General features: G+C 33.7%; 1 protein-coding gene across 1 annotated transcript in view; it reads left to right on the top strand.

Moving 5' to 3' along the window:
* Positions 1-27,270, top strand: part of ADAMTS19 (ADAM metallopeptidase with thrombospondin type 1 motif 19) — a 228,226-nt gene that overhangs the window by 43,751 nt on the left and 157,205 nt on the right. Inside the window, exons 5-8 of the mRNA XM_055301522.1 lie at positions 2,594-2,759; positions 9,316-9,488; positions 11,211-11,294; positions 11,962-12,119. Of these exons, the coding sequence (XP_055157497.1) occupies positions 2,594-2,759; positions 9,316-9,488; positions 11,211-11,294; positions 11,962-12,119 (581 nt within the window). The remainder of the gene's footprint in view (positions 1-2,593; positions 2,760-9,315; positions 9,489-11,210; positions 11,295-11,961; positions 12,120-27,270) is intronic.

The raw sequence follows: 27,270 nt of genomic DNA, 5'->3' as shown, positions 1-27,270 counted from the left end.
ACACTTAGTGCTATATCTGCCCCACAGTGAACTGAGTCTGGAACCCTGTAGCCAGACAGTAAATATGTATTGAATGAGTGAGTCACCATTTATAATTATTCCAACATTTTTTTCCTTGTCAAAAGTAGCCTTCTTGTTTTTAAAAATGTCTGTAGATAAAGTCCTAACACAACAAATAATTGTTATGAAGTGGTTTCCAAATCCTAACTTAAAACATTTTATTTCAGAACATACTTAATATGGCAATACAATAAGATGGATCAGTTTTGATTCTTTGGACTCCCGAGGTCTTCAGTTCATACGCAGATGTTTGAGTGCTTTGATTTATTATGGTTATGTTAATTAAAAAAAATAAAAATTGTGGTGAACATTTATTGAGTGATTACCCACTATCAGATCCTTTGATAAGTGCATTACATCACTTATAAGTGCTTTTCTCTCTCTCTCTCTCTCTCTTTTTGATAAGTGCTTTTCAAAAGTGAATGTTTCAGAACCCTGTGGAGCACTTGTGTAGATTAAGTCACTGTATCTTTCTCAGAGTTACTTAGCTAGTAGTATGTTATGATCCAAATAATCTTAAGTCCAAAATCTGGCTTTGGAGTCATTAAATTTTATATGGTATGCAATTAAATTTTATTTGGTTTATTGTTATAAATCCAACTAATATAGCCTTTTGAAAGAAGGTATCAGGTTATAAATTTATGATTTAGGGAAACTGAGTATGTTTGCTTGAGATGTTCTGAGCATCATAATACTTATTCTTTTAATCATCAGCCACACTGTCAGTTTTATTAGTCAACTTTGATACTGACTGAACCTCAGAAGCATACTGATACACTGATACGTGCTTCACGTATCTTATACGTGAAGAGTAACATTTTCATAGTATTATATAATGTGATACCCTCAATCCATGTGTAGATGTGCTATATCTTAATGACTATTATTTCAAGTTTTAAATATTTGTTATTGCCCTTTTTTTCTATCAAGGGAAGATTTTGGACTTCTTGTAATTACTTCAAAATTCACTGTAGTTTTACATCAGTGACAATGAGCACTAATTTCATTGAAATTAGTATTAAAATTACCCCCCAAAATGGCTCAAGTATATAATACATGCTTGATATATTTTACAAGAATTTTCACAGTAAATCGTTTTTTCATTATCCCCCACCCTCAGTGTGTGTGTGTGTGTGTGTGTGTGTGTGTGTGTGTGCGCGCGCGCGCTCTCACAAGTATGTCTAGGAAAGAGAAGGAGAGGGAGAAGAGAAGAGGACAATAGATAAAGGTAGGTAGTGGAACTGTTGTTCTAGTACCTGAGAATTTTATTAGTGTTATAAAAATTCAATAAAAAAGGTATCTTTAGATTTATTCTTAGGATATAACATCAATTTGATATAGAATAAAATGAAATGGCATATTGGCAATCACCTAGTATTTCTGTAGAGAAGATGTAATACACTTTAATGATTAAAACAAAAGAAAGAGTCTCTCTGTACTTTTAAGGAAAACATATCTTTTTAGTATAGATTTAATTTTTATTATTATTCAGTTTAGAAGAATCACTGTATCTGATGAAGTAAGTACATTATTATTATGCTAGTTCTATGTGGGTCAAATTAATGTGAACTATATCTAATTTTTATATAATTCAAAAAGAATGAAGAACTTTGATAGGAGATTTGGTATGAATATTGCAGGTTCTAAGGGATTATTTCTTTAAAAATGTTGGCTAAAGAGTTAACAGAATAGTCAAATATATGCATTATATATATTTTATACATGTAAGATATATATATTACAGTAGAATGAAATAAAAAATGGAAAGGTCAAGTCATATGTTCTGTGTGGAATATTTTCCTAGTTAAAATATAAATTTATGTTCTAAAAAAGGAAAGAAAGAAATGACTAGGCTTAGCCTCAATATAATAAAAGGATACCTACTTGTTATAAGTTCTTTTCATTGATAATAACTGCATTTTACAGTTTTTAGCTCTCTGTCTACAATTGGCTAAGTTTAAAAACATGGCATGTGAAATGAAACATGCTTAAGTAAGTGATGATTCATTTTTTTCTGTAATTTACTATGTAAAGGTGTTAAAAATGTTTAGTAGAAGGCTTGAAGAATAATTTATATAATAATTTCAATGCCATGTCCCCCACATTTGCTTTGATAGGTTACATGAATTACTTTATTAAATAGCTATTGTCAAAAAGTTAGACTATGTGGTGCGTGCAATTAAAAACTGTATTGCTCTTCTATATATGCCTACGTGTAAGTGACCCCATGGGTCTCCCAAAGTGAGCCTTTAACGTTCCAGAATTTTTACTGAGCATCTGTTGCTGGCATCTAGCCTCCCACCCACACAGGCTCAGTCTAACTAAATGGAGTTTATGCTAGTGCAATAAAGTATGTAAAGATGAAGTAATAACATGGGAAGACAGTTACCTTATTAGTGGGCTTGCTGAAAAAGCTTCATTAAAATGTATGCACATATGTGAAAGAAAACAGAGTGTGTATGAGTAGGAGAGCCTAGATAGTAATTTATCCAAATAGTATTTCTTACATATCTTTTTATGTTATATATTCCAGATGGGATTTATACAGCTCAATGAGGACTTCATATTTATTGAACCACTCAATGATACAATGGCCATAACGGGTCACCCACACCGTGTATATAGGCAGAAAAGGTCCATGGAGGAAAAAGTCACAGAGAAGTCAGCTCTTCACAGTCATTACTGTGGTATCATTTCAGGTAATGCCTTCTCCCAGAAGAGTTTAAAAAATATGCAATGTGAGATGAATACATTAAATTTTTTTTCTTCCTTTCTGTCTGTCCGTCTGCCTGCCTGTCTATCTGTCCATCTGTCTACTAGTTTTATACTTTCTCAGAGTGTAGAATCTCTTCTGGTTAATAACAAATGTATTTATTTTAGACTTTCTTCTAGTCTTCTATGAAGTGCTACATTTTAATAGCATAAAAATGTGACTCCAGGAGGACTTCAGAGATTAACATATAACATGCCCTGTATCTCTCTCAAGCTGTGAAGTGTTCCTTGCAGTATACTGTTCACTGCACTGGCATAGAAATGACATCAAGAGAATTCCTGATCTCCTGAAACCAAATACTGTGAACTCATGGCCTTATTTTAGTCCACCTCTTTGAGAACATCATAGATATCTCTTTTCTTTGACCAGATGCCTCTTCTATTTCTTTCTTCTTTTTTTTTTCTTTTATTTGGCCCAAGTAAAAATCATATTAGAGGTTAAAATTAACAGTGTAATAGGAAGAAGGGTAAAGATTTATTTCTTTGAATTTTATTTTCAGTATCAAAATACCTTAAATCTGGATGTTTCAGAAGCTCATAAACATTTCCAACCATCAAATCCTAGTGTGTTTGTTTGCCTGCCAGGTCTCTACTGAAATAAAATGGGGCTGACTGTTTTGTGTGCTTTCTTCCTTCCTTTGGCAGAGATCTCTATGATAGCAAGAATGGTAAGGAAAATGAATGATTTCTATTACATAAATAGGACCAGAAGGTCATAGCCAACACTCAGAAAATAATTTTAAGTATCTCTAGGAAAAATTTTAAGATACCTAATCCAGACATCTCAGTGAATATTCACTGATAGAAACATTTCTAGTTAGAATCTGAGGAAATATGAATTTATTCAAGGATTTTTGTTGTTAAGACATACAAAATTGACTTGCAGATTTAAAATTAGGTGTTAGTATAGTTAGTATAATTTGAAAAGTGGTTATGGTATTTGAGGCTAGTGTAGGTATGTGACTTGTGACAGTTGGTTGCACTTGCAATGGCCATAGGATGTTCACATCATTGCTTACTTAAGGGTGTTCTGGTTCAGAAAGAATTACAGTATATTTCTGTTTAAATATATCTATTGCAAATTAACCTGTGATTTCTTTTTTCTTCTGTGAAAGCTCATGGTATCAGTCTCTATGGGAAGCATCTTCAAAAGGAGTTAAGTGAATCTCTGTGGCACACTATTCACTGTACATGGTTTAGTCAATTTGAGTGAGACACATTCCTCTTCTCTTTTCTAAGAAGTAGAGGCACAAAGGAGATAAAATTGCTCAACAGAAGTCATAGCATTATGACCAAGCCAAAGAAAGTCTCTTGTGTTGAGAAATGATTGCAGCAGCAACAACTTGGATTTAGTCCTTTTAAGGAAATTGTCTTATATGAGTTATACTAAAAATCTACGCTGTGCAACTTTCAAATCATAGTAAGTTCCAGCTGTTCTAATTACTCATGTCCAGGATGACACAAACCTGGCTTTGTGTGCCATAGTGCATAGAAGAAAGACTTCTAGAAAATTCTTAATTTTAATAGGTTTATAAAGCATAAATACACACTTTGTATTTGGCAAACATTGCTCATAGAGTTTCTAAATTTTTTTTTTTTTAGGCATGACTGTTACATATTAATTGATCTATTTGGGTCAGACACTTGTGTGCAAGGAGCGTTAAGCTCTCATTTCGATGATTTACTGAATTTACCTATTTTCAGATACTTTTTAAAGACCTAGAATTTTAAAAAATGGTTTTGAAATTAGCATTATGTGAAATAAATGTTTGTACCTCTTAATCCCCTTCTCCTATTATACTCATCTCCCACACCCCTTTCCTTGGCAACCACCAGGTCATTCTCTATATTTATGAGTTTTTTTGGTTGTTTTTTTGTTATGTTTTGTAGATTCCACATGTATGTGAAATCATATAGTATTTTTCTTTTTCTGACTTACTTACCTTAGCATAATGCCCTCTAGGTTCATCTCTGTTGTCATGAATTATAGCTGAATGAAAGTCCATTGACTATATATCACATCTTCTTTATCCATTCGTTTTTCTAGAGACACTTAGGTTGCTCCATATCTTGGCTATTGTAAATAATGCTACAGGAAACACAGGGGTGGGTATATCTTTTCAAGTTTTCACTTTCTTTGAGTAAATACCTAGCAGCAGAATTACCAGATGATGTGGTATTTCTATTTTTAATTTTTTGTACAACCTTCGTACTGTTTTTCTACTTTTGCACCTTAGCTTCTTTATTTGTACAGAAAGATGACCAGTCCCTCACGGGGACATAGAGCTAAATGGCAGCTCTTATTCTTAAGAGGCAACCAATGTCTTATTTTAGACAAACTAGTAAGTGAGTAATTATAGTGTAGTATGACAAGAACACTGGCAGACACAGCACACACAAGAAACCAGGCTTTGTATATCAAGGGGCTGAGCTGCGAAGATCAAGTAAAACTTATCCTGACTACAGACTTACATCTCTTTGAAAAAGGGAAACAGAGTGTGTGGATTATGATAACAGACTTTGGAGTCTCTGCCTGTTTTCACAAACTTATGCTACCATTTTCTAGCTGTGTGACATTGGAAAATGTACTTTTTCTCTCTCAAAAGCTTCATTTACAGCAAAATGGAAATAGTGATACCCAAACCTCAGGGCTGTTCTCAGAATTAAATGAGATTGTGTGAAAATGAAAAACTTGTATGAAGTTTTTAGCACATGTTGTTAGGCAGGGAAGAATTGCAGGCAAAAGGAGCAATACATGCAAAAGTATAAAGGCAGGAGAAAGGTAGTCATGAACTAGATGATGAAAGGACTTCATTGTGTGTGCTATGGTAAAGACACATTGGTGACTACACATTTTCAAATTTCTTTGCTAACTGAAAGTGTATGGTGTCAACTATATTGTTTTTATACATACCTATGGGTAGAAAATGGTCTCAAGATCTGAGAGACAATGAAGCCGTCAGAGAAAGCAACTTAATAAATAGATTACTTCAAGATGCATGATTCATACACAGTGATTAACCTGTATGATGGAATCAACCGTGAAGCTGAGATTCTTAAGAAACATTCTAGAATGTTCCATGTACTCTATTTACATATAACATGCAAATAAGGATGTAGCACACTGATAAACTGGAGCTAACACAGCTGTCGCTAGCTGGGGCAAAAAAGTAAACTTTTTTCTCTCTCTTACTTTGTCTATTCATCATTCTTGCTACAGTTCAAAAGCCCCTTACTTTATAATTCTCCTTTTGGTTTCTGCCTTTCTTATTTTTCTTGCATCCCCGTACCCTCTATGGGCATATCTTCATCCATACATACACCCCCTAAATGTAAGCATTTCCTAGGGTTTCATCCTTTTCTTTCTATTTCTTGCTCCACAGGCTTTCGGAAGGGTGATAAAATCCAAATCCATAGGTTCAACTTCACTTATATATTGATTACTTCCAATCCCCACTTTAACCTTTCTCCTCTCAGGTGTTTAATCATTTGTACTCAGGTGTCTCTCAGATACTTTAGACTTAATACATCTAAAGCTGAGCTCATCATCTTCCTTCCCTCATTTCTCTCCTGATATCATCCACCATCTACCTAGTTACTCAAAAATAAAAAACTAAACAACCTCCCACCACCACACAAACCAAAACAAATTAAAACAGCAACAAGCAAGAGTAATTCTAACCACCACCCTTTTCTTCCCCTACATTTGATTTGTTTTACTGTGATGATGCCTACTTCCTAATATTTTGTCCATCTTCTCATCCTTTCTGTTCCTACCATATATGATTTTGACATACAAGGTCAGTGACATATTCATGTATGAGAGCTGCATATATATTTCCCCCTATAGTTTATTTGGTGTTGACCCTGCCAAGATAAGTCTTTTCATCTACTTGTAGGAATGCCTCCTACTAAATATTATGAGTGTCTATAACAATATACTAAGTGTAGGTAGGTTTGAGATTATGATTGAAGAAACTACAGAATTCATTCCTCATTGTCATAGACCTCAAGATACAGATAAAACCAATTTCCTATGTTGTCCTTCATCAAAGACTTTGGTTTTAATTAATAAATATGGATCCATAAAATGTACTTTTAACTCTTATGATCCTGTTGCAGAGAGCTACTGTTGTTTTTGTGGTACCTTTATTAACTTAGTTAACTGATTCTACTTGATAATTTGGGTAGAACTTTGTTCATTAAATAGGTTTTAGTCTGGATCACTGCTAGAAAGAAAATGAGAAAGCATAAATTATGAAGACATTTCAGGACAGTAAAATTTCCAGCAATGGTAGTGATCCATTTCACATTAGATCTCAGATATAGCTCAGCTGGGCCTAGAAGTCAGTGATAGAAGGGAACAAGTAGTTCAAAAATTCAAGGTATAAATCCTGGCACCATGAAAAGAGGGGAAGAAAGGTGGAATAGATAGTATGCAAAGTAGAATGGAGTAGCCTTGAATTGAAATGACAAGCCAAGACCATAGTACCTGGAACAGGTGTCAAGGAAAGCAGTTTATTAGAAGCCACCATGATGGACTAGAACTATGAGAATACATACTTTGAAAATCAAAACAAAGTTAGAAACACCCAGGAAAACATGACTAATTGAACATACATGTTTACCTCGTGGAACTCTACTAAACACTTATGTTTAATTCTAGGGATACTATAATTAAAATTATTGTAAAGAATATAGTATAGATATCGGCTCACAGGTACAACTTCGGGAAAAGAGGTGGTAGCAGTTTAGTGACATCAGTAGAATTTTGGTAAATGACAAGGAACAGAACAGATAATCACTGATTTAACAATGGATTGTGGAGATGGTTGTTGAATTATAGACATTTATTAGGACTAGTTGAATTGTACACTTCAATGGGTACATGTTTTCTCATGTACATTATATCAATAAAGCTGTTAAAATAATAAATTCATTATTGAAATACCATATGCATATAGGTACTACACACAAATGGTGTGTCCAGCTGCTGAATTTTTCCAAAATGAAGATAACCATATAGTTAACACTTAGATCACAATATAGTAATTATAGCACCAAAGATGTTCCTCTTATGTCCATTCCCAGGCACTAATATCTCTTCTTCCAAGATATTTACTACCCTGACTTCTAACATCACATCTTCCAAGTTTTTATGTTGCTGCTTTTGCTGAACATTTTGTCTGTGAGGTTCACCCATGTTTTTGCACATTGCAGGTGTTGGTTTATTTTCCTTGCTGTAGAACGTTCCATTGTATGCATAGGCCAAAATTTCTTTATCCATTATACTATGATGGTTATTTGAATTACTAAGAATAGTACTACTGTGAATAATTTGTACATGTGATTTGCATGCATTTCTGACGAGTATGTATTTTAGATCATTGATCATTCATTGGGTATGCTAGTGCTCAACTTTGGTAGTTGCTGCTAGCCAGTCTTTCAAAGTTTATCCTAATTTAAACTCCCAGACTGTATGTGTGTAGGAATTCCATTTGTCTCCACATTCTTGTCAACACTTAATATAATCATCTCTTTATTTTAGCCATTCTGAGGATTTTCATTAATTTAATTAATTGTGGTTTTAATTTGCATTTCCTTGAAGACTAATGAGACTGAGCACCTTCTCATATGCTAATTAGCCATTTGTATGTCTTTTTGTGTGTGTGAAATGGCTGTTCAAGTCTTTGGCTAATTTTTCAGTTGGGTTATCTGTTACTGATTTAGAATAGCTTTTAATTTCTTTATTATGTAAAAGTATTGTAACTGTCTTCTCCCACTTGGTGGCATGCTTTTCATTCTGATAGAGGCATGTTTTAATAAACAAATTTAACATTTTTATGTAGTTAAATGTATACATATGTTTATTTCTGGTCACTGCTTTTATTTGGCTATGTTTGAAGAAAATTTCCCTAAGGTTGTAACTTCTGTGTGATCCTGGTGGAAGGCAGAACCAAGTGTTTTGTAACCCATGCATGTTTTAGTAATTAAGGGCCTCTGCCTGAATTGAGATGTGTGAGGCAATCACTTAAAGTACTTTCTGCAAGTAGACCTTTATTTTGTCACTGATTTCAAAAAGAAAATTGTGATTTTCTTTAATTGTGGTATTTTATTTTATTTACTCTGTACTAGAAATTTTATTAATGCAATCTTATTATAAGACATCAACAACACTAGGAAGTAGGTGCTGTTATTGCTCACTTTACAGATGAGGAAACCAAGGCTGAGTGATCTTAGTTTCCCAAGTGGTTGAGCTAATAAATGGTAGAAGTCTGGTCTATTTGATTCCAAAGTCATACTGAAAAGCCAGATGCCCTCTTAGATTCCATGTGTGCAGGAAACTTGTTTTTGCTCACCTTTGTATCATCAGCATATTTTGGTATTTAATAAATGTTTTTTAAAATTATTGAGGAAACGGAAATTTTTTATTTACTTTGCCAATCTGGAGTCACATTGGAAAAATCCATTTCTCTATTGCAGATAAAGGAAGACCTAGATCTAAAAAAATAACAGAAAGTGGAAGAGGGAAACGATATTCATACAAATTACCTCAAGAATACAACATAGAGACTGTAGTGGTTGCAGACCCAGCAATGGTTTCCTATCATGGAGCAGATGCAGCCAGGAGATTCATTCTAACCATCTTAAATATGGTAGGCAAACTTTAAAGTGCGCTTGGAATTTTTTCAAGAAAACTCTAAGGAAGAAATGTGTGAGTATAATGACATTCTTTAAAAATTAACTCATTACTCTTCCTTTCTTTTATTGACATCAGTAAAAAAATGCTTTGGATATGTCAAATTGTTCCTATCTCAAAAGAGATATCAAATAATAATTTACATTTTCTAGTAAAAGAAACCATCCTTATTGTTGATTTTGATGTGATAAAACTCTGTTATTCTTTTCTCTCTTTTTTTTATGCCCTTCTTTTCATTCTCTTTTATAAAAGGCTTTTTGCTGAAATTAGAAATGTTATATTTTTTTGTATGCATGGCCCTACCCAAAGTATTATACATTATGAGATGGAAGAAAAGTAGAGATTGGTAATCCACTGAGCTCTTACATAGGTATGTAAAATTTGATGTCAGATATAATACTAGTTTATGAGTAAGACCTCATGGCAGATAGCTAAATTTTTAAGTATCTGGATCACATGTAGCTAACTTCAGTTGACAATTTCTGGACTGCAAAAATCTAGTTTGTACCTAGCATCTTACAGATGTTTACCACCAAATGAATCCTTTGACTTAATTGCATACCCTGTTGATTAAACCTCCTGCCAGGCAGAATTAGGAGGTTGGAAGGAAGGAAGGAAGGAAGGAGGTTCTTAGGGGAGAAGGAACATAAATAAAAGCCAAAGGCAAATGTCCATTTCTGATTCCATTACCATATAAGGCAGGGTAGGAACCCATGATTCAAGGGTAAATATATGATGCTCCATGAAATCTCATTTTTACTCATTTAAAATTCCGTTTTTACTGTTTTTTTGCTCATTTTTATGATTTGGCTTATTTGAGCAGTGAACAGATTTTCCCACACTTCAGTCATTTCTATGTTCAGCTTGCTCCAGAACACTCTACCAGCATTCTCTAACAGGGTAGACTGACATAGGCTGCCAACTTCAGTTTCTTCTAAGTAGTTCTAGATCTGAAAGCAGGGGTTTGGTGTGTCAGTTTTACGTTCTATTACAAATTAAATAAATACTAACTTTTATAAAAAATCAGGGTACCACATAAAAATTCACCTTGCTTTCCAGCATTGCTACACACACCATGCTTTGGGAAAAACAGTTATAATGAGAATCTGATACCATTAATCAACAGTGGCCTGCAAGCTTGTCTTCCTGAGTAGCATTGAAGAGAAGAGCTTTGAAAACCTTTTTCCTTTTTGGCAGCTAGCTTGGGGAGAGAAAAAAAAAATACTCCAAGGAATGAATCGGGAAGTGGGATAAAGCAGGCTCAGTTTTCAGGACTATTTCTCAGAAGAAAGGAGGACACTGGCATTTTGTGGTCTTAAGAGAAAGTCTATAGTTTAGTTACTAAAATGCTTGTCTTCAGTATTGTGAAAGCTCAGCTTTCCCTCTGTATCTACTGAAATGCCTAAACAGTCAAGGCTGCGATGTGTATCTCAGAAGGCTAGATCTAAATTTCTTGGTATTTAAAATGAATTACCTAAGTTATTCTTGCCTACTAAGCTTAATTTTTAAATTACTTAAATGTTGTGTGTGTGTGTGTGTGTATATATATATATATATATATATATATATATATATATATATTTCAACTAAACTGAGACTTCTCCCATGTCTGGGCTTTAAGAAAAATAAATATGGTTTTCAGTTTTATTATAGGATTTTTATTTTTATTTGTTTTTAGGTTTTTAACCTTTTCCAACACAAGAGTCTTGGTGTGCAGGTCAATCTTCGTGTGATAAAGCTTATTCTGCTCCATGAAACTCCAGTAAGAAAGTCTTGAGTTTTTTGTTCAGTTAAGTGGGTGAGAAGTTGTGCTCAGGTACTTTTAAGTAAAGTGAATGTGAACTGAAAAATCCAGAAATAGCTACTAAGTCACTTAAACTATACATGAAACTGGCCTTTAGATTTGGTTAATACTTCAGTTTTATTCTAAAAATGGAATGTTCATAGTTTCCAAGGTTCCTGACAACAAAACCTTAACTTTCCAAAATGTAATTTTTAAAAGTGATTTTTAATGACAGTTTTATTTTCTTATTTAAACATGTGCTTTTGAAACCTTTTCTTATCTGTAATTTATTTTAAATAGAATATTCTGTGGTACTGTTTTAGTATACTACTTAACTAGAACTTTGGAAAACATTTGGTCTTAAATTGTAGAAATAATTAACTTATTTAAGTCTAAAAATTCTGCATTCTTAATATACCTCTCTTCTTTTTCAGAATAGCATGGAACAGATTTTGTAGTTATTGTACCCTCACAAAGTTTCAAGATTTTTAGCTCAGGCTAAATTAATTCTGAATGTCTTCCAGGTTCTAATTAATGTTGTTATGGTCAGCAGTCTGCTTTAGTAATTCATGATGTCTCTGGAGTTTTTCATTTTTTTGTATATCTGAGAATAATTTGCCTTAAAGTGAAATATCTTCTTTTGCAGGCAGATCTATATATTGGGCACCATGGAGAGAAAATGCTAGAGAGTTTTTGTAAGTGGCAGCATGAAGAATTTGGCAAAAAGAATGATATACATTTAGAGATGTCAACAAGCTGGGGAGAGGATATGACTTCAGTAGATGCAGCTATACTTATAACAAGGTAAATTTTCCAAAGCCAATTAAATGACATTCCTAATTCGATGGCTGTGCTGTTAATCGGATTAATTTCTTCAGAGAGTGTTTTTATTCCGGGGTTTGTGTTCCAAAAAACTTTTGGCATAATGATTTTTGTCATCTCCCTCAATTCATAATAACTGATTTTAAACAGGCACATTTTGGATGGCATATTGACAAAACTTTTGGCTAGTTAATTAAAAAAAAATTCCACTCTCAGTGTTTGATAGGAAGACATTAGCCATTGATGATAAGTAAATTTTAGTGGAACTTCAAGATGTTGAAACTACTCTGTATGTTTTTCATTCATCACCATATGAATAAAGCAGCCAGTATATTAAACTCAGCAATGAATAAACTTTCTGGTACCATCTAAGAAAAAAATTTCAATTAAATCTCTAGCTAATTAATTTTTGGCTGCATTGTGAATGTCTGTACTACTAACAAACATTTGTGATGCAGCGTCAAGAGTAAGTATGAAAAGGTGTAATAATGGGCAACAATATACTCTATATGAGCACTCTATGTTAGTAATCATAAATTTCTTGCTTAGGACTATTAAAAGTGAATAGTAATTCATTATTCCCAGGCAGTTTAATTTTAGTATCAATAGTATTCACATTTCACATCATGAATACACAGTAACATCTAACCATGATTTTCTGTAGTGGATCTATTGAATTCATGAGATCTTCTTGTTGCTGAATTATATAAAAACGATTCTAGTTATAAATCATGAAGGTGAAAAAAATCTATTGCAAGAACACAGATGGGCTTTCACTCACTTCTAGCTATGTTGTTGTGCCTACTATTGGACTTATACAATAAGCAACTAATCAATGCTCTAATCCATTGGAGTATGAGCAGTGCAATAGTACAATCTCTGAAAGAACGGAAATTTATTAAGTGAGTGCCACAGTCAACCCAAATTTCTGCCTGGGGACAGTTATTTGACTGATACTGCAAGTTGGAATCTACATAGAGCACCATGATCGATCATGCTGAGGGTAACAAAGATGAAGGTTTTCTGCAAGGAATGGTGCCAAGAAGTCCATGTGCAGATCATCTGGAAGTACTTTGCAGGCTGGTCTGAACATGTATAGATAGAAACTTTCCAAATACATCAGAGTGCTACAGCTACAGAGTTTAGATTTTTAAAAGACACTAGGAGTTGAGAAGATTCGGGCCACAAGAGTGGAGCAACCTTTTTAATACCTTGGTATCACTCCTGGTATCTAGCTGGGAAAATGGAAAGGTTGAGCTTTCATAGTAGGGAACTTGATCTAGGGAAATATCTACTCTTGACCTACCCTAACAAAGCCTGAAATCAAGCACCTCTATGATATTTAGGGAAGATAGAATTTGGAGGTAGAATCCCACCAATTTATGAAAGTTTGGGAATTATCTTGAGCTTTAGATAGATCCTCCCTACTAAGGAATAAACTCAAACCTCACTAAGTGCAGAGTGACCAGCCAGTAATTGAACTGCCTTCTAAAACAAGAGTTAGCAGTCTTCAGAGGAAGATAACAGAATCCCGAATCTCCATAACATATCATCTACAATGTCTCAAACATAATAAAAAATTAGCCAAGCAAAGAAACATGAAAATATGACCCATGGTCAAGGAAAAGTAGTCAATAGAAATTGACCGTGAGATAGATATTGCATTAACTGATCAGCATATTGTAGTTGAATCTCAGCAGAAGAGAATGAGAATGGGTAAGAAAAATTATTTGAAGATGCAATGGCAGAAACTGTTTCCCAAACTGATGAAAAAAAGAACCTTTTGGACCTAGGTATATCATAGAAAATGAGAGAAAACCAAAGATACAGAAAATAAGTTTTGAATTCCCCTATTACACAGGGGAAACAGTGTTAAGATCGATGACTTCCTATCAGAAAAAAAATGAGTCCAAAAGACAGTACAAATGGTACCACTAATGTATGGGGGAGAGGGAAACCCTATCAACAAAAATTCTCAATGAATTTTTTTAAGATGAGAAAGAGAGAAACAGAAAGAGAGCTGAGGAGTGGGGGAAAGGGAGAGAGAGAAGCTCAAGCAGACTCCTCACTAAGCATGAACCCTGATGAAGGGCTCCATCCACCCTGAGATCATGACCTGAACTGAAATCAAGAGCCAGACACTTAACTGACTGAGCCGCCCAAGCGCCCCTCTCAATGAATTCTTTAATATGGCTTCTTAATCTATGAAAATGTATGTACACACATGTACACAAAAAATATACAGCTAACATCATACTTAATGGTGAAAACCAAATGTTTTCCCGTTAGAACTGGAAGCAAGGCAAGTATATCCACTCTTACACTTCTGTTCAGTTGTGTACTAAAGATCAGAGCCTGTATAGTAAGATGGGAAAAAGAAAGGTATAAATATTGGGAAGAAAAAGTAAAAAAGTGTTTCTCTTCACAGATGATGTACTTTGGTACAAAGAAGATTTTAAGAGATATAGTAGTAAAATTGCCAGAAGTTATAACTGGATTTTTCAAGGCCACGGAATATAAAGTCAATTTATAAAAACAATTTTATTTACATACAGTGGAAATGAACAGTTGGAAAAATTTTATAGTAACCTCCCAAACCATAAAGTATATAAAAATAATATAACAAAAAATGTGTAAAACTTCTAAAATGATACCTGCATAAGCACTGCTGAAATTAAAGATCTAAATAAGGGTTTTTATTTACTGAAAGGCTAAATATTATCAAGATGTCCATCTTCCCCCCATTGACTGAGACTAACTATAATCTCAATGAAAGTTTGATGCCAGCTTTTTTTTAAGAAATTGACAAGCTGATTCCAACATGTATTTGGAAAAAGGACACACAAGAATCAAAACAATTTTGTAAAAGAAGAATACACTGGGTGGGCTTACATTATCGGATTTCAAAACTTGTTATATCTGGTAGTCAAAACAATGGGGTTTTGGCAGAAACTTAGTAGCACAGATGAATGAAATGAAATAACGAATCTGGAAATATACATAGACATATATGGTATTGACTCTCAAAAAAAAAAAAAAACCCACCAGTATAATTGAGTGATGGGAAGATAGTTTACAATGAAATGGATCTACAACAACTGGAGACCCATGTGAAAAAAATGAATCTCAACCCTGCTTTACACCTTGTGTGATGGTAATTCATAATGCAACATCAAAAGCTATGTGAAAGGTACACCTATCAAACTCTTAGAAAAACAACATCAACAACAACAATAAAAAAACCCAGAGAAAATCTATGTGACTTGGGGAGGATGATAATTTCTTAGATAGGATACAAGGAAAGAAAGCACTGATCAGAAATTCTTAAAAATAATCATTTGGACTTTTTCAAAATTTGGACCATCTTATGTCCAAAAGACATTGATATGAAAATGAAAAAGATAAGCCTTGGATTGGAGAAAATAGTGGCAATATATCTGTCTACCAAAGCATTTGTATCTGAAATGTAAGATATGTGTGTACATATATGTAATATATAAACATATAAAACTTTAAAACCCAGTAAGAAAGATGTACAAATAGAAATGACCTGTGTTTGCTCAAATACTAGCTGATGATCTTGAATTGATTAAATGACCTCTCTGAGTCTCATCATTATTGACAAAATGAGGATGGTAGTACTGGTAAAGAATATAAGACATCTTGTGTTATATGGTAGATCTACCGTACAGTGAATTTGAATAATTTTCCTGCAAACAGATAATTGTATAAGATCCTGTGTAGACTTCTAATCATGTGGAAGACCTACTATCAGAAAAATATTTATTGTATTATTATATTACAAATGTTTTTATAATTTTGTCAGCTCATAGTTAAAATTCACTTTCCTTTTTTATAAAATTATAATTTTGTAACATTGTGTGTCAACTACACTCAAAAAAATTTTGAAAGAATTGTAATTTCATCCCACATTATCTTAATACATTTAAGAATCATTTGTTACTACTATACGTATGCTCTAGAACATTTTATTTTGTCTTATCTTACATTGCTAGGGAAAGCTAGTGACAAGGGAGGTAAGAATGGTTAGTTAAGAGTGTGGCTTTTAAACTTTTATAACATAAGAAAAAAATATTGGATGTAACATTCTTTTTTCAGAGCTTTGAAGAGAAAAATGGTATTAGAAACGAGGAATAAAATTAATGTTACCGTATTGGTAGGGCAAGACAAAACTTGCATGTAGAGAGTATGATCCTAATATTATATATATTTTACATGTATATGGTTAAATACAATGTATTTAGTTATATGAATACATAGGAAATAAAACTAGAGAAATATACATTAAAATGTTAACTATTTTTTGAGTAAAAAAAAAAATCAAAAGGCAAAAAAAAAATGTTAACTATAAGTAGTCCCAGATACTGGGGTTATAGGCTAGTGTTTTAACTTTATTATTTTATTTCTCAAATTTCTATAAAAAATATATACCATTTTAATGAGAAAAAATAAGAGTTAGTAATCAAATTATGAATATCCTCTTTAGTCTCAGAAGCAATATTTCGAATACCTAACAACCATGAAAAGGAAGATAGATCTCGTCAGGTGAAAAGTATATAAAACCCAATTGCGGTTAATGCATTCTGACATGGTTATTTCTAAGGTATCTTTTAGTTATGGATCAAAAAACCAAAGCTTCATTGTCTATACAGGATTTCTGCTCAAAACCCAATGCAGAAGGCTTTTTTGAGGGGTAAAATTTGCTATTGTTTTGCTAAGCCATTTCCTGCTTTATGGAAAAAAAAATCTTTGTACACCTCTTCAATCCTGTAGTAGAAATGTTGACTTTAATTTTTTGTATTCTGATAGCGAGGACTTAAAATAGGGTCTAATAGATAGCTTTTGATTTTTGGATTGCATTAGCAATAAATAGAAATAACATGGAAAATAGAAAATTTTTGGTTGAAAATAGGAAAAAAAACTATCAAGGGATATACTTTGATAATATTACATATTGGTAGATGCTGACAAGTAAATCTCCCTTTACTTCTCCCCAGGAATTTTATGAAGGATCCCTGTTTCCACATATCACTCCACATCAGTGCCGTAACAATGAAAATCAGCCCACCAGAGGGAATATGTTATTTCTGAGTGGCATAGCACCATTTGATCAGTAAAGTCTAAATGAAAAGTTTGAATAGTTGAGGTGGAAGGATCCCCTTTTAATTAGTGTAAAAATAAAGATGATCAGATCTTTAGCTTCATAAGGAGGTTGTGAAAGATAAAATGAAAATTTAAATCTCCATGGATTCCATGGTCTCATCCACATTTGACAAGCTAAACTCACACTGCCCAGTTTCTAGTATATTCTTTTCTTAGGTAATTTTTGAGGTTGTAGATTATGTGAGCACATTAGTAGGAAGGAATTTTAGATAGCTGTTAATTTTGGTTTCAAGTAAAATAAGTATTTTCATAAATCTAAACCTATCTGCCATAATATATTTGTTAAATTGTTCTGTGTGATACAGTGGATTTAAGAGCTTAAAGCTGACCCAGTGTTTGTGGGATCATAGTAACAAAAACACAAAACATGTCCTCTCAACTGTCAACTATATGATTTCTCAGTATAATATTCATGTTTCTCCTTGAAATGATGGAGAAGACATAAATTTCTCTTGAAAATACTCTTAAATTTAGAGTTTAATTTGTTAATGGTAGTTTTGCTTCTGATATTTACTGAAATGTTTTTGGTTTATGTGCAGTACTTTTGTAAGTTAGTTTTAAACTAATGCCATTGGCAAGTAAGAGAGAAAATTTAATAAGATACACAAATGGTAGAAATATATTAATTTGATACGACTCATAGAATAATTTCTGAATGAATCATTTATAGGTATATCCCAGGGCACTATAAAACTGCACAGTGAGACTTATTCTCGGATGCATCTTTATTCTTGGAAATTAAAGTCTACATTTCATTTTTTTAAATATAAATCAGGACTTCAACAGAATTTATTGGACTTCTCAGTTGCCAGATTCTAGCAGTATCATTTCCATAAACTCACATTATGAAACTTTGTGATGCAGTCTTCAGGAGCACTGAGCCAACATGAGCCAGAGATGAGAGAATTTCAGTCCACATGATCACAGGGCTAGGCGGCAAACAAATCATTATCCTCCTCCCCCTACCCCCCCCCAAAAAAAAAAACTTTTGAGTATTATGAATCTAAGAATACATTATTTGGGCCCTTGTAAGAAGTTGACAGTGGAAGAGTTGAAGAGTAAGAATTTTAATCTGATCTGCAGTTTTTAAATGCTGCTCAGAATTTATTCTTCAGTAGTACTGAGAGGCACTTCCACTGCTTTTGGAGAAAAGACCTTGCATTTTTTGAAATATTTGTTTTATTAATTTGTTTGCTGAGTAGAAATTGTGTGAGGGACTCTAAGTGCCCTTGAAAATAAGCAGTGCATTTGTCATAGTTTTATCATGTTGTTTGGTTACAGATGAAGTCCCTTGCTTCACATTATGTAAATCAAATAGTTATGTTGCAGCCTCATACATTATGATATGAGGTATTGCACATTTATAAAAAGAAAAAAATCCCTTTCCCTCTACATCTGAATATACTTTACACTCAGTGATTCTTGGCCTTATGGTGAAGATTTTGATTTTTATGTGATTCTTTAATTTTCTGCATTACCATATTATTCAGTATCATCTGTTGTGGGTGTTTCTCTCCCCATTTGTTTGCTGGCAAAGGCAATTGCAAAACATAACTATTCATTATTTAATACAATTCCCCAGGCTTCTTTCTCACTGATTGTGGGGCCCTTATCACGTTAAAGAAATGATTGTCCTCTTCTTTGTCTTCAGAGTAGAAGCCTTTTTCACTTAACTTTGTATTCTTTCCTTTTATCCACTGCTTGGCATATAAGAGGCACTTAATGAATCTAGCCACATCCATTTGTGTAGGCTGTGCACTACACAATAGTAAAGGGAACTTTTTACATTGTGTATGTAAACATACCCCCAGAATTAAGTATGTAAACATACTCCCAGAATTAAGCACTTAATTTTAACTTAATTAAAAATTAAGTTTTCTTTTTTTTTTTTCCCACACATGTCTCTGTTTTATTATGGCAAAGGTGAAAACGCCACCTTCCCCACAACGGCAACCGGTAACATTTATCCCAAAAATAACTCGGTACAAAACAGGGCTGCTTCAGAATTTAAAAAAAAAAAAAAGAAAAAAAGGAAAAAAAAAAAAAACCTTTACATGAGTTTTTAAATTTTTTTTTCTAATTTTTATTTATTTATGATAGTCAGAGAGAGAGAGAGAGAGAGGCAGAGACATAGGCAGAGGGAGAAGCAGGCTCCATGCACCAGGAGCCCGACGTGGGATTCGATCCCGGGTCTCCAGGATCGCGCCCTGGGCCAAAGGCAGGCGCCAAACCGCTGCGCCACCCAGGGATCCCCTTTACGTGAGTTTTTAAATCGTATCTTAAAACATTAAAGAAACAAATCCATCATTGGCTGCACAGCCCCCAGTCCACCGCCCCCTCCCGCCAGGGAGCACGGAGGAGACATCTGGGTCCTGCTCCACTTGAGGATCTGCCGGTCTCTTTAGCTGGTGTCCATTCTCGCACATCCTATACAACCAGGCATGGTATACCTGTGATGAATTTGATTTTTATATATTCTGATGCAGAAAAGGGCTAAATATATCTGGTCATTTACTAGTGACAAATGTCCGCAAACCTTTTCCATTCCTCTTCATCAGTAATTATACTCAGGCTCTGAATATGTTCCACCACCACAGGGATGTATTTTCCTGCATTATTTGTTGTTGGTTTTGAGCCAGAGACCATCTTTGTCCAAGTTGAGTACCAAAAGAGATGATGTCTCTCTGGAATTTTTTGGTAGATGGAGAAAATTCTATGTACTACTTAGAGGAAGAATTGAGAAACTAGACATCTAGAAAAGACAGTGAAGAAGGAAACTCTTGGAATGACAGCCACTTGGTTTGGATGATTCGGGGCTATTCATATTTTCTTGTATTACTTACTTTAGATCCTCTGGGGAAAAAATGGGGTTGGGTCATGATGGGGTAGGGAGGCAAATTCTGTGATTATAAGCTGGTGAAATATGATATATTTTTGATGGTGGTTGCTCAGTGGAAAGATGCTGGGGAGTTAGGGAAGAGTTAGGGTCTGCTTCAGTGGCTGTCAAGCAATCATTTAGATTTTAAAAATTTTCAATTATAAACCTGGGAACAAGTGTTTCAATAAATGTTTTGTTTAAATGTACAAAATTTTCAGTTTTGTATCTTAAATATTGAAAAAGGTGCTATTCACTGGTTTAACTTAGAAGCTTTGGATATGGTAGTTCAAGGGATTACTTTTAATGCGATAAAATTTCAGTATGTTTTCCCTTATTTATTTAGAGTTGTCTTTCTAGTTTAGGCATGTATTTTCAGAAAGATCATTTAAAAAAAAAAGGTATTAAGATACTGAATGCTGATGGACAATCTGCCTGTTTGGTTCATGAAACTTTCTTTGCTATTTATTTTTTAATAATTAGCAAAAATTAACTTATTTTTGCAACATTAATTCAGTTGGAACTGTAGATTTTTAAGGCATATGCAAGTAATACTGATAAGATTACATCTTATATATAAAAGATGTTCTGTATAGTGAAGATTAATGCATAAAGTGATAATAGCCAACTTTCAGTTGATCTAGAAGGGATTAACTAGTTTTTTTCAGATTTATCAGAAAAAAGTAATAGCTTATTTGAGGAAAAAAAAAACATTTAGAAATTTAAATTCGTGAAAACATGTTATGCTGTTCCTGTTGTTTGGAAATACACAGTTATCATTACATAGCACATTTTAACACTCCATTACATGTATTGCATTTGGATATGACCCACTCCCTTGCAGTCAGATGAGAGGTTTCTACAGTAGCGCCTCTCTAGCAAAGATATCTCTGATATGCAACATAAAAGCAGAGGCAGGAGAAAGCATGGCTGCTAAAACAAACCCAAGTCAAATATTTAAGGGTGGAGTTAATTAACTGAGAAAAGGAAGAAAAAAGGATAACATGCAAAAGGACCTCAGTTTCTGCCTTCCCTGAATCCTACTGAAATATCAGAGAAACGTTCTTAGTTAAGAGACCCACAGGAATAATAAAAGTTCAGATGATTCTTTCTGAAATCAAATTCATGTGATAAACTAATATACTTGTACTATTTTTGTTATTTATAACTGCAGAATGGTAAACACTTGCCTAAATACTGAATGTGATTTAAATGTATTAAATTTAGGGCAGCCCGGGTGGCTTAGCAGTTTAGCACTGCCTGCAGCCCAGGGCCTGATCCTGGAGACCCGGGAATGAGTCCCACATCAGGCTCCCTGCATGAAGCTTGCTTCTCCCTCTGCCTGTGACTCTGCCTCTGTGTGTGTGTGTGTGTGTGTGTGTGTCTCATGAATAAATAAAATCTTAAAAATAATAATAAAAATAAATAAATAAATGTATTAAGTTTATATTAAGTCCATTTTGTGCCTCGTGTTGAAAATATATTACTTAACATTATGTTGAACTTTTCCCTTCTCTCCTTTGCTCTAGTAATCAAAGATTGATTCTATATATGTTTTCTAGAAATCATGTCTGTCAGATATTTGCCAAGAGGAATAGTAAAAAGTTATAATAATTCATTGTTAATATTATCTTACATCATTCTGTAGTTCATGCATATCTGTGACTGTACACAGACTTTTTCCTGCTCCAACCTTCTGGAAAGGAAATGGCAATATTGTAGGGGTCACTAATTTTTACAATAATTCATAATTAAAATAATCTCCACTTGTAGAAAGGTATCTTTGAAGAAAAATTTAAATATAATTTAAGGTTATTGCAAACATCTCATTGAGGCAGATGTACAGTCTTTTTAGTAGTTTGGTAAATGAAGCTGTATGATATAAAGTGTAATAAAAGAATAAAGACCATATGGCTTGATTCTATGTACATAAGATCTGATGTTAACAATAGGTACATATTTTTTTATATTTAATTACTGTATGGTAGGTTACAAATTGTATTCACTTCATTTAGTTATGTGATAATCTGCCTAGATAATCATAAAGTGTTTTCATTATAGACATATTGGAATTGTAGAAAAAATATAATAAAAATCCTTTTACATGCACAGATAAGCAAAAACAAAACAAAACAAAACAAAACCCTGAAGAGCTTCTGAGATAAAGTGGTGGCTACCCTGAGAGGAGTTGTTGGACCTAAGAATCTGAGTTCTTGGGTTTAGCACATGAAGAAAAACTTTGAGGCTTTGCAAAGTGGGGAAGTGATGCTGAAATGATTGCATATAGCCAGAACCCTTAGATAACTATATCCTTGATAAAAGTTATATCCGGTAGAAGCTCAGCAAAAGAGCACAGGTTGTCAACAAGAAGCATTCTGGTTTCAGCCATGACCCTGGGTTAGGAAAAAACAGCTCCTCTGGGTATTCACCACCACAAATATGATTTCAGTGTTAAAACACTTGTTGTTGAAAGCATAGGCAAAACTACTCTAGTAGGGGGCCCTCCATTTATACCATAGAAGGCAACTTAAAATACAACTAAATGAGTTTACAAGATAATTTAAAAACGCAAAATGACAGCATCTTCCATTGTAAGAGCCAGGAGATTTCCAGTAAAGAATAATTTAAAAAGCTAGGATTATTTTTTTAAAACATATTTATATGATTGAACATTCACACCAATAAAATGAAATATGAGAACAATATGTTTTGGGGGAAAAAGTTGATTTGAAAATTGAGGAAAATAAAATGCTTATAAAATAAATATACTTAAAATCTCAATTTCTGAGTTGAAGAGTAGATTAGATGCAACTGAAGAGAGCACTGGTGGATTGGATGATAGATCTGAGGAATCTTGCCAGAAGGCTGCATAGAGTGTAAGAGATTGAATTATAAAAGAGTGCTTTAGAGTTACAGACATCAGAAAGAAGATAAGATATACACCTAAAGGAATTCTAGCACAATAGAGAGAACGTGAGAGGGAATTCTAGCACAATAGAGAGAACGTGAGAGGAATAGGTTAAATGGATAATGGTAAGAATTTGTATGTGTTCATAGGTTCTTCAAATTAGATTCCAAGTACCAAAGAAGAAAAAAAAAATCAGTACCTAGACACATCTAGGTGGGACTGCAGAACTACAAAGACATAAAAAAAATTTTAATTAACCAAAAGCCATGTTATTTATTTCTCATTAAAAAATTAACCAGAAAACAAATGCATGAAAGAAGAGCAAGTTGATCACTGACTTGTAATCTATATTTATGAATGCTAGAAAAAAATGAAATAATATTTTTCATGTGCTAAGGGCCAGTAAAGTTTTTTTTTAATTTTATTTTTTTTAATAAATTAATTTTTATTGGTGTTCGATTTACCAACATACAGAATAACACCCAGTGCTCATCCCGTCAAGTGTCCCCCTCCGTGCCCGTCACCCATTCACCCCCACCCCCCGCCCTCCTCCCCTTCCACCACCCCTAGTTCATTTCCCAGAGTTAGGAGTCTTTATGTTCTGTCTCCCTTTCTGATATTTCCCACACATTTCTTCTCCCTTCCCTTATATTCCCTTTCACTATTTTTCATATTCCCCAAATGAATGAGAACATACCCTGTTTGTCCTTCTCCGATTGACTTACTTCACTCAGCATAATACCATCCAGTTCCATCCACGTTGAAGCAAATGGTGGGTATTTGTCGTTTCTAATGGCTGAGTAATATTCCATTGTATACATAAACCACATCTTCTTTATCCATTCGTCTTTCGATGGACACCGAGGCTCCTTCCACAGTTTGGCTATTGTGGACATGGCTGCTAGAAACATCGGGGTGCAGGTGTCCCGACGTTTCATTGCATCTGAATCTTTGGGGTAAATCCCCAGCAGTGCAATTGCTGGGTCGTAGGGCAGGTCTATTTTTAACTCTTTGAGGAACCTCCACACAGTTTTCCAGAGTGGCTGCACCAGTTCACATTCCCACCAACAGTGTAAGAGGGTTCCCTTTTCTCTGCATCCTCTCCAACATTAGTGGTTTCCTGCCTTGTTAATTTTCCCCATTCTCACTGGTGTGAGGTGGTATCTCATTGTGGTTTTGATTTGTATTTCCCTGATGGCAAGTGATGCAGAGCATTTTCTCATGTGCATGTTGGCCATGTCTATGTCTTCCTCTGTGAGATTTCTCTTCATGTCTTTTGCCCATTTCATGATTGGATTGTTTGTTTCTTTGCTGTTGAGTTTAATAAGTTCTTTATAGATTTTGGAAACTAAAGGGCCAGTAAAGTTAACCTAAAATTCTGTACTTGGCCACTATTCCATTATGAATAAATACATGGGAAACAATGTCTCTAACACCTTATTATTCATAGATCCTCACTGAAGGAGTTCCTGAAGGATGTACTTAAAGAATAATGAGCTCTCTAGAAAGTAAAGATCCAATATGTTACTGAGAAAATAAATTGCTAAATACATGGGCAAATCTAATAATGGTTTAGAAAATCTAAATTGAGATTTGAAAAATTGAGATAGGATTATAATGTCAGATAAAAATAACATAAAAGATTGAAGGGAGAGGTTGAATTAAAAGTGTTTGATGCTTTCTTTTTTTTTCAGGAGGAGCCTGAAGATAATTTTTAACTTTAGACATTTCAAGTGAATGTGGTAGGCAGAATAATATCCCTGTTCTAATCTATAGACCCTGTGACTATGTTATCTCACATGACAAAAGGGGCTTTGTGGATGGGATTATGTTTCAGATTTTGAGTTTGGGATATTTTCCTGGATTATCAAGGGGAGCCTAATGTAGTCACAGGTGATAGGGAAAAAGGGATGCAAGAGAGTCAGAGAAAGAAATGTGATGAGAGAAGCAGAGACAGGCCAAGTGATACCATTGCCAGCTTTGAAGATGAAAGGGAACTTGTGAGTCAAGAAATACAGGCAACCTCTAGAAGCTGGAAAGGCAAGGAAATGGATTCTCATGTAGAGCTTCCAGAAGGAACCCAACACTGCTGATACCTTGCTTTTAGCCTAGGCTTATGACTTAGGACTCCAGACTTAATGACTTTGAAACTGTAAAATACATTTAGGTTAACTGACCATATTTGTGGAATTTGTTATAACAGCAATAGGAAACAAATACAATGCAATTTAAATTGGAAGTAACCATAAATTAAACACAATCTAATGTTACTTTTCAAGCAGTGGCAAAAAAAAAAAAAAAAAAAAAAAAAAAAGAGAGAGAGAGAGAGAAAGAAAGAGAGAAAGGAAAATAAAACTAGATAGGAAGAAAAAAAACTAGATAGGAAGGAAGAGAAAAACAAGGAAAGAACAAAAGTATAACTTGGAAAATAGAATTCAGAAATAATAGAAAAATCCAAATATATATATAATAAAATATTAAATTCACTTCCATATTATATGAACAGATTTTCATAATTTTAACCATACACTATTTATAAGAGACTTAGAGAAAATGAAATCGAAAATAGAACAAAGAAAAAAGATATACCAAGCAAATATCAATGTATTACTAGTATATTAGTATTTGTTAATATCAGACATAATATACTTTAACACAGAAAACTCTAAAATAAGTAGGGTTTCTATATAATAGTAAAATTAATTCAAAATTAATTATAAAAATTCAGAGAGGTAATTTAGTTTTATCATAAAGGAAAAATTAGCAGAATCACAAGGAAACAACAAATGTATAACCAGAATGGAATTTTAACACCTTTTTCAGTAACAGATTTAAAAATACAGAATTTGTCATTCTCTTAAGCAATTTTATATCAGAGTTGGTTATATAGCTAGATCCAATGAATATGTATAGCTTTGCTCCAGTTTGAGAATATACATTTTTTAAATTCCAAGATAGTTAACGTACAGTGTTCCATTAATTTCAGATGTACAATGTAGTGATTCAACAATTCTGTATCTTACTCACTGTTCACTGAACATCTACTCTTAATCCCCTTCCCTTTTTTCACCCATTTCCCCCACTCACCTACCTTCTGGCAACTACCAGAGGTGGTTCTCCATATTTAAGTGTTGGGTTTTTGTTTATTTCTTTACATTTTAAATATGCATGGAACATTAATAAAATGAAGCACAGATATTAAGTCATAGATGCTGCTGATGAGCTAAGCAAAATGTGAATTGACACTAACCATTGTTATTATTAATATAGATGTCATTGGTGAAATTGACAAGGACTGTTGCACTTAGTTTTTTCATTTTTCATTTAGAAATGGCATTCAGATGACTATAACAGAGAGAGGACTAAAATAAAAAAGATTTTCTCCCTCACATATACACAAAGACTAATTATTGTTTGTAATACTAAAAATTCTGTAGGATCTAAATATCTACTCATCAGTAGGAAATTGTTTAACTTAGTATCAAGAACAACAAAAGACAACAAAAACATCAACTTACTTTTGAAAGCTTATTGGCATCTGGCATTGTTTTAAAGATTTTTTCCTGTGTTAGCTTGTCCAACACATTCACTAAACTCACATTAAAATGTTTTATATATGGGGGGTGCCTAGGTGGCTCAGTCGGTTAAGCATCTGCATTCAGCTCAGGTCATGATCTCAGGATCCTGGGATTGAGCCCCATTTTGGGCTCCCTGTTTAACAGGGAATCTGCTTCCCCTCTGCTTCTGCCCTTCCCCTGCCTATGTGTGCATGCACGCGCTCTCTCACTCTCTCTCAGTAATGAATAAGTAAATAAAGGTATGTATGTATGTATGTTTTATATGTGTTAAGTCACCTAACCTGAACTATAAACCTACGTGGTAGATAGGTATCATTATTACTTCCTCTTTTTTGTAGATGAGATGAAAGAGGTACAAGATTAAGTAAATTGCCTATGGTCACATAGCTAGTGAAAGGTAGATAACATTGTGCTTTCATATAGCTTGCCTCTTAGCCTCATAACTTCTTAAGGAATGTTCTTCAAGATACTGTATTCAATAGCAAATTGTAGAATATTCTTAGATCCTACCTGTGTAAAAATACTAATTTCCTCCTGCCCTTTATAAAGTCAATCTTTTAAAAATTTTCAATCTTAAAATTTTCAATC

The sequence above is a fragment of the Nyctereutes procyonoides genome, unplaced genomic scaffold (assembly GCF_905146905.1).
Source record: "Nyctereutes procyonoides isolate TBG_1078 unplaced genomic scaffold, NYPRO_anot_genome, whole genome shotgun sequence".
NCBI lineage: Eukaryota > Metazoa > Chordata > Mammalia > Carnivora > Canidae > Nyctereutes > Nyctereutes procyonoides.
This window is presented reverse-complemented; position numbering and strand designations above follow the sequence as displayed.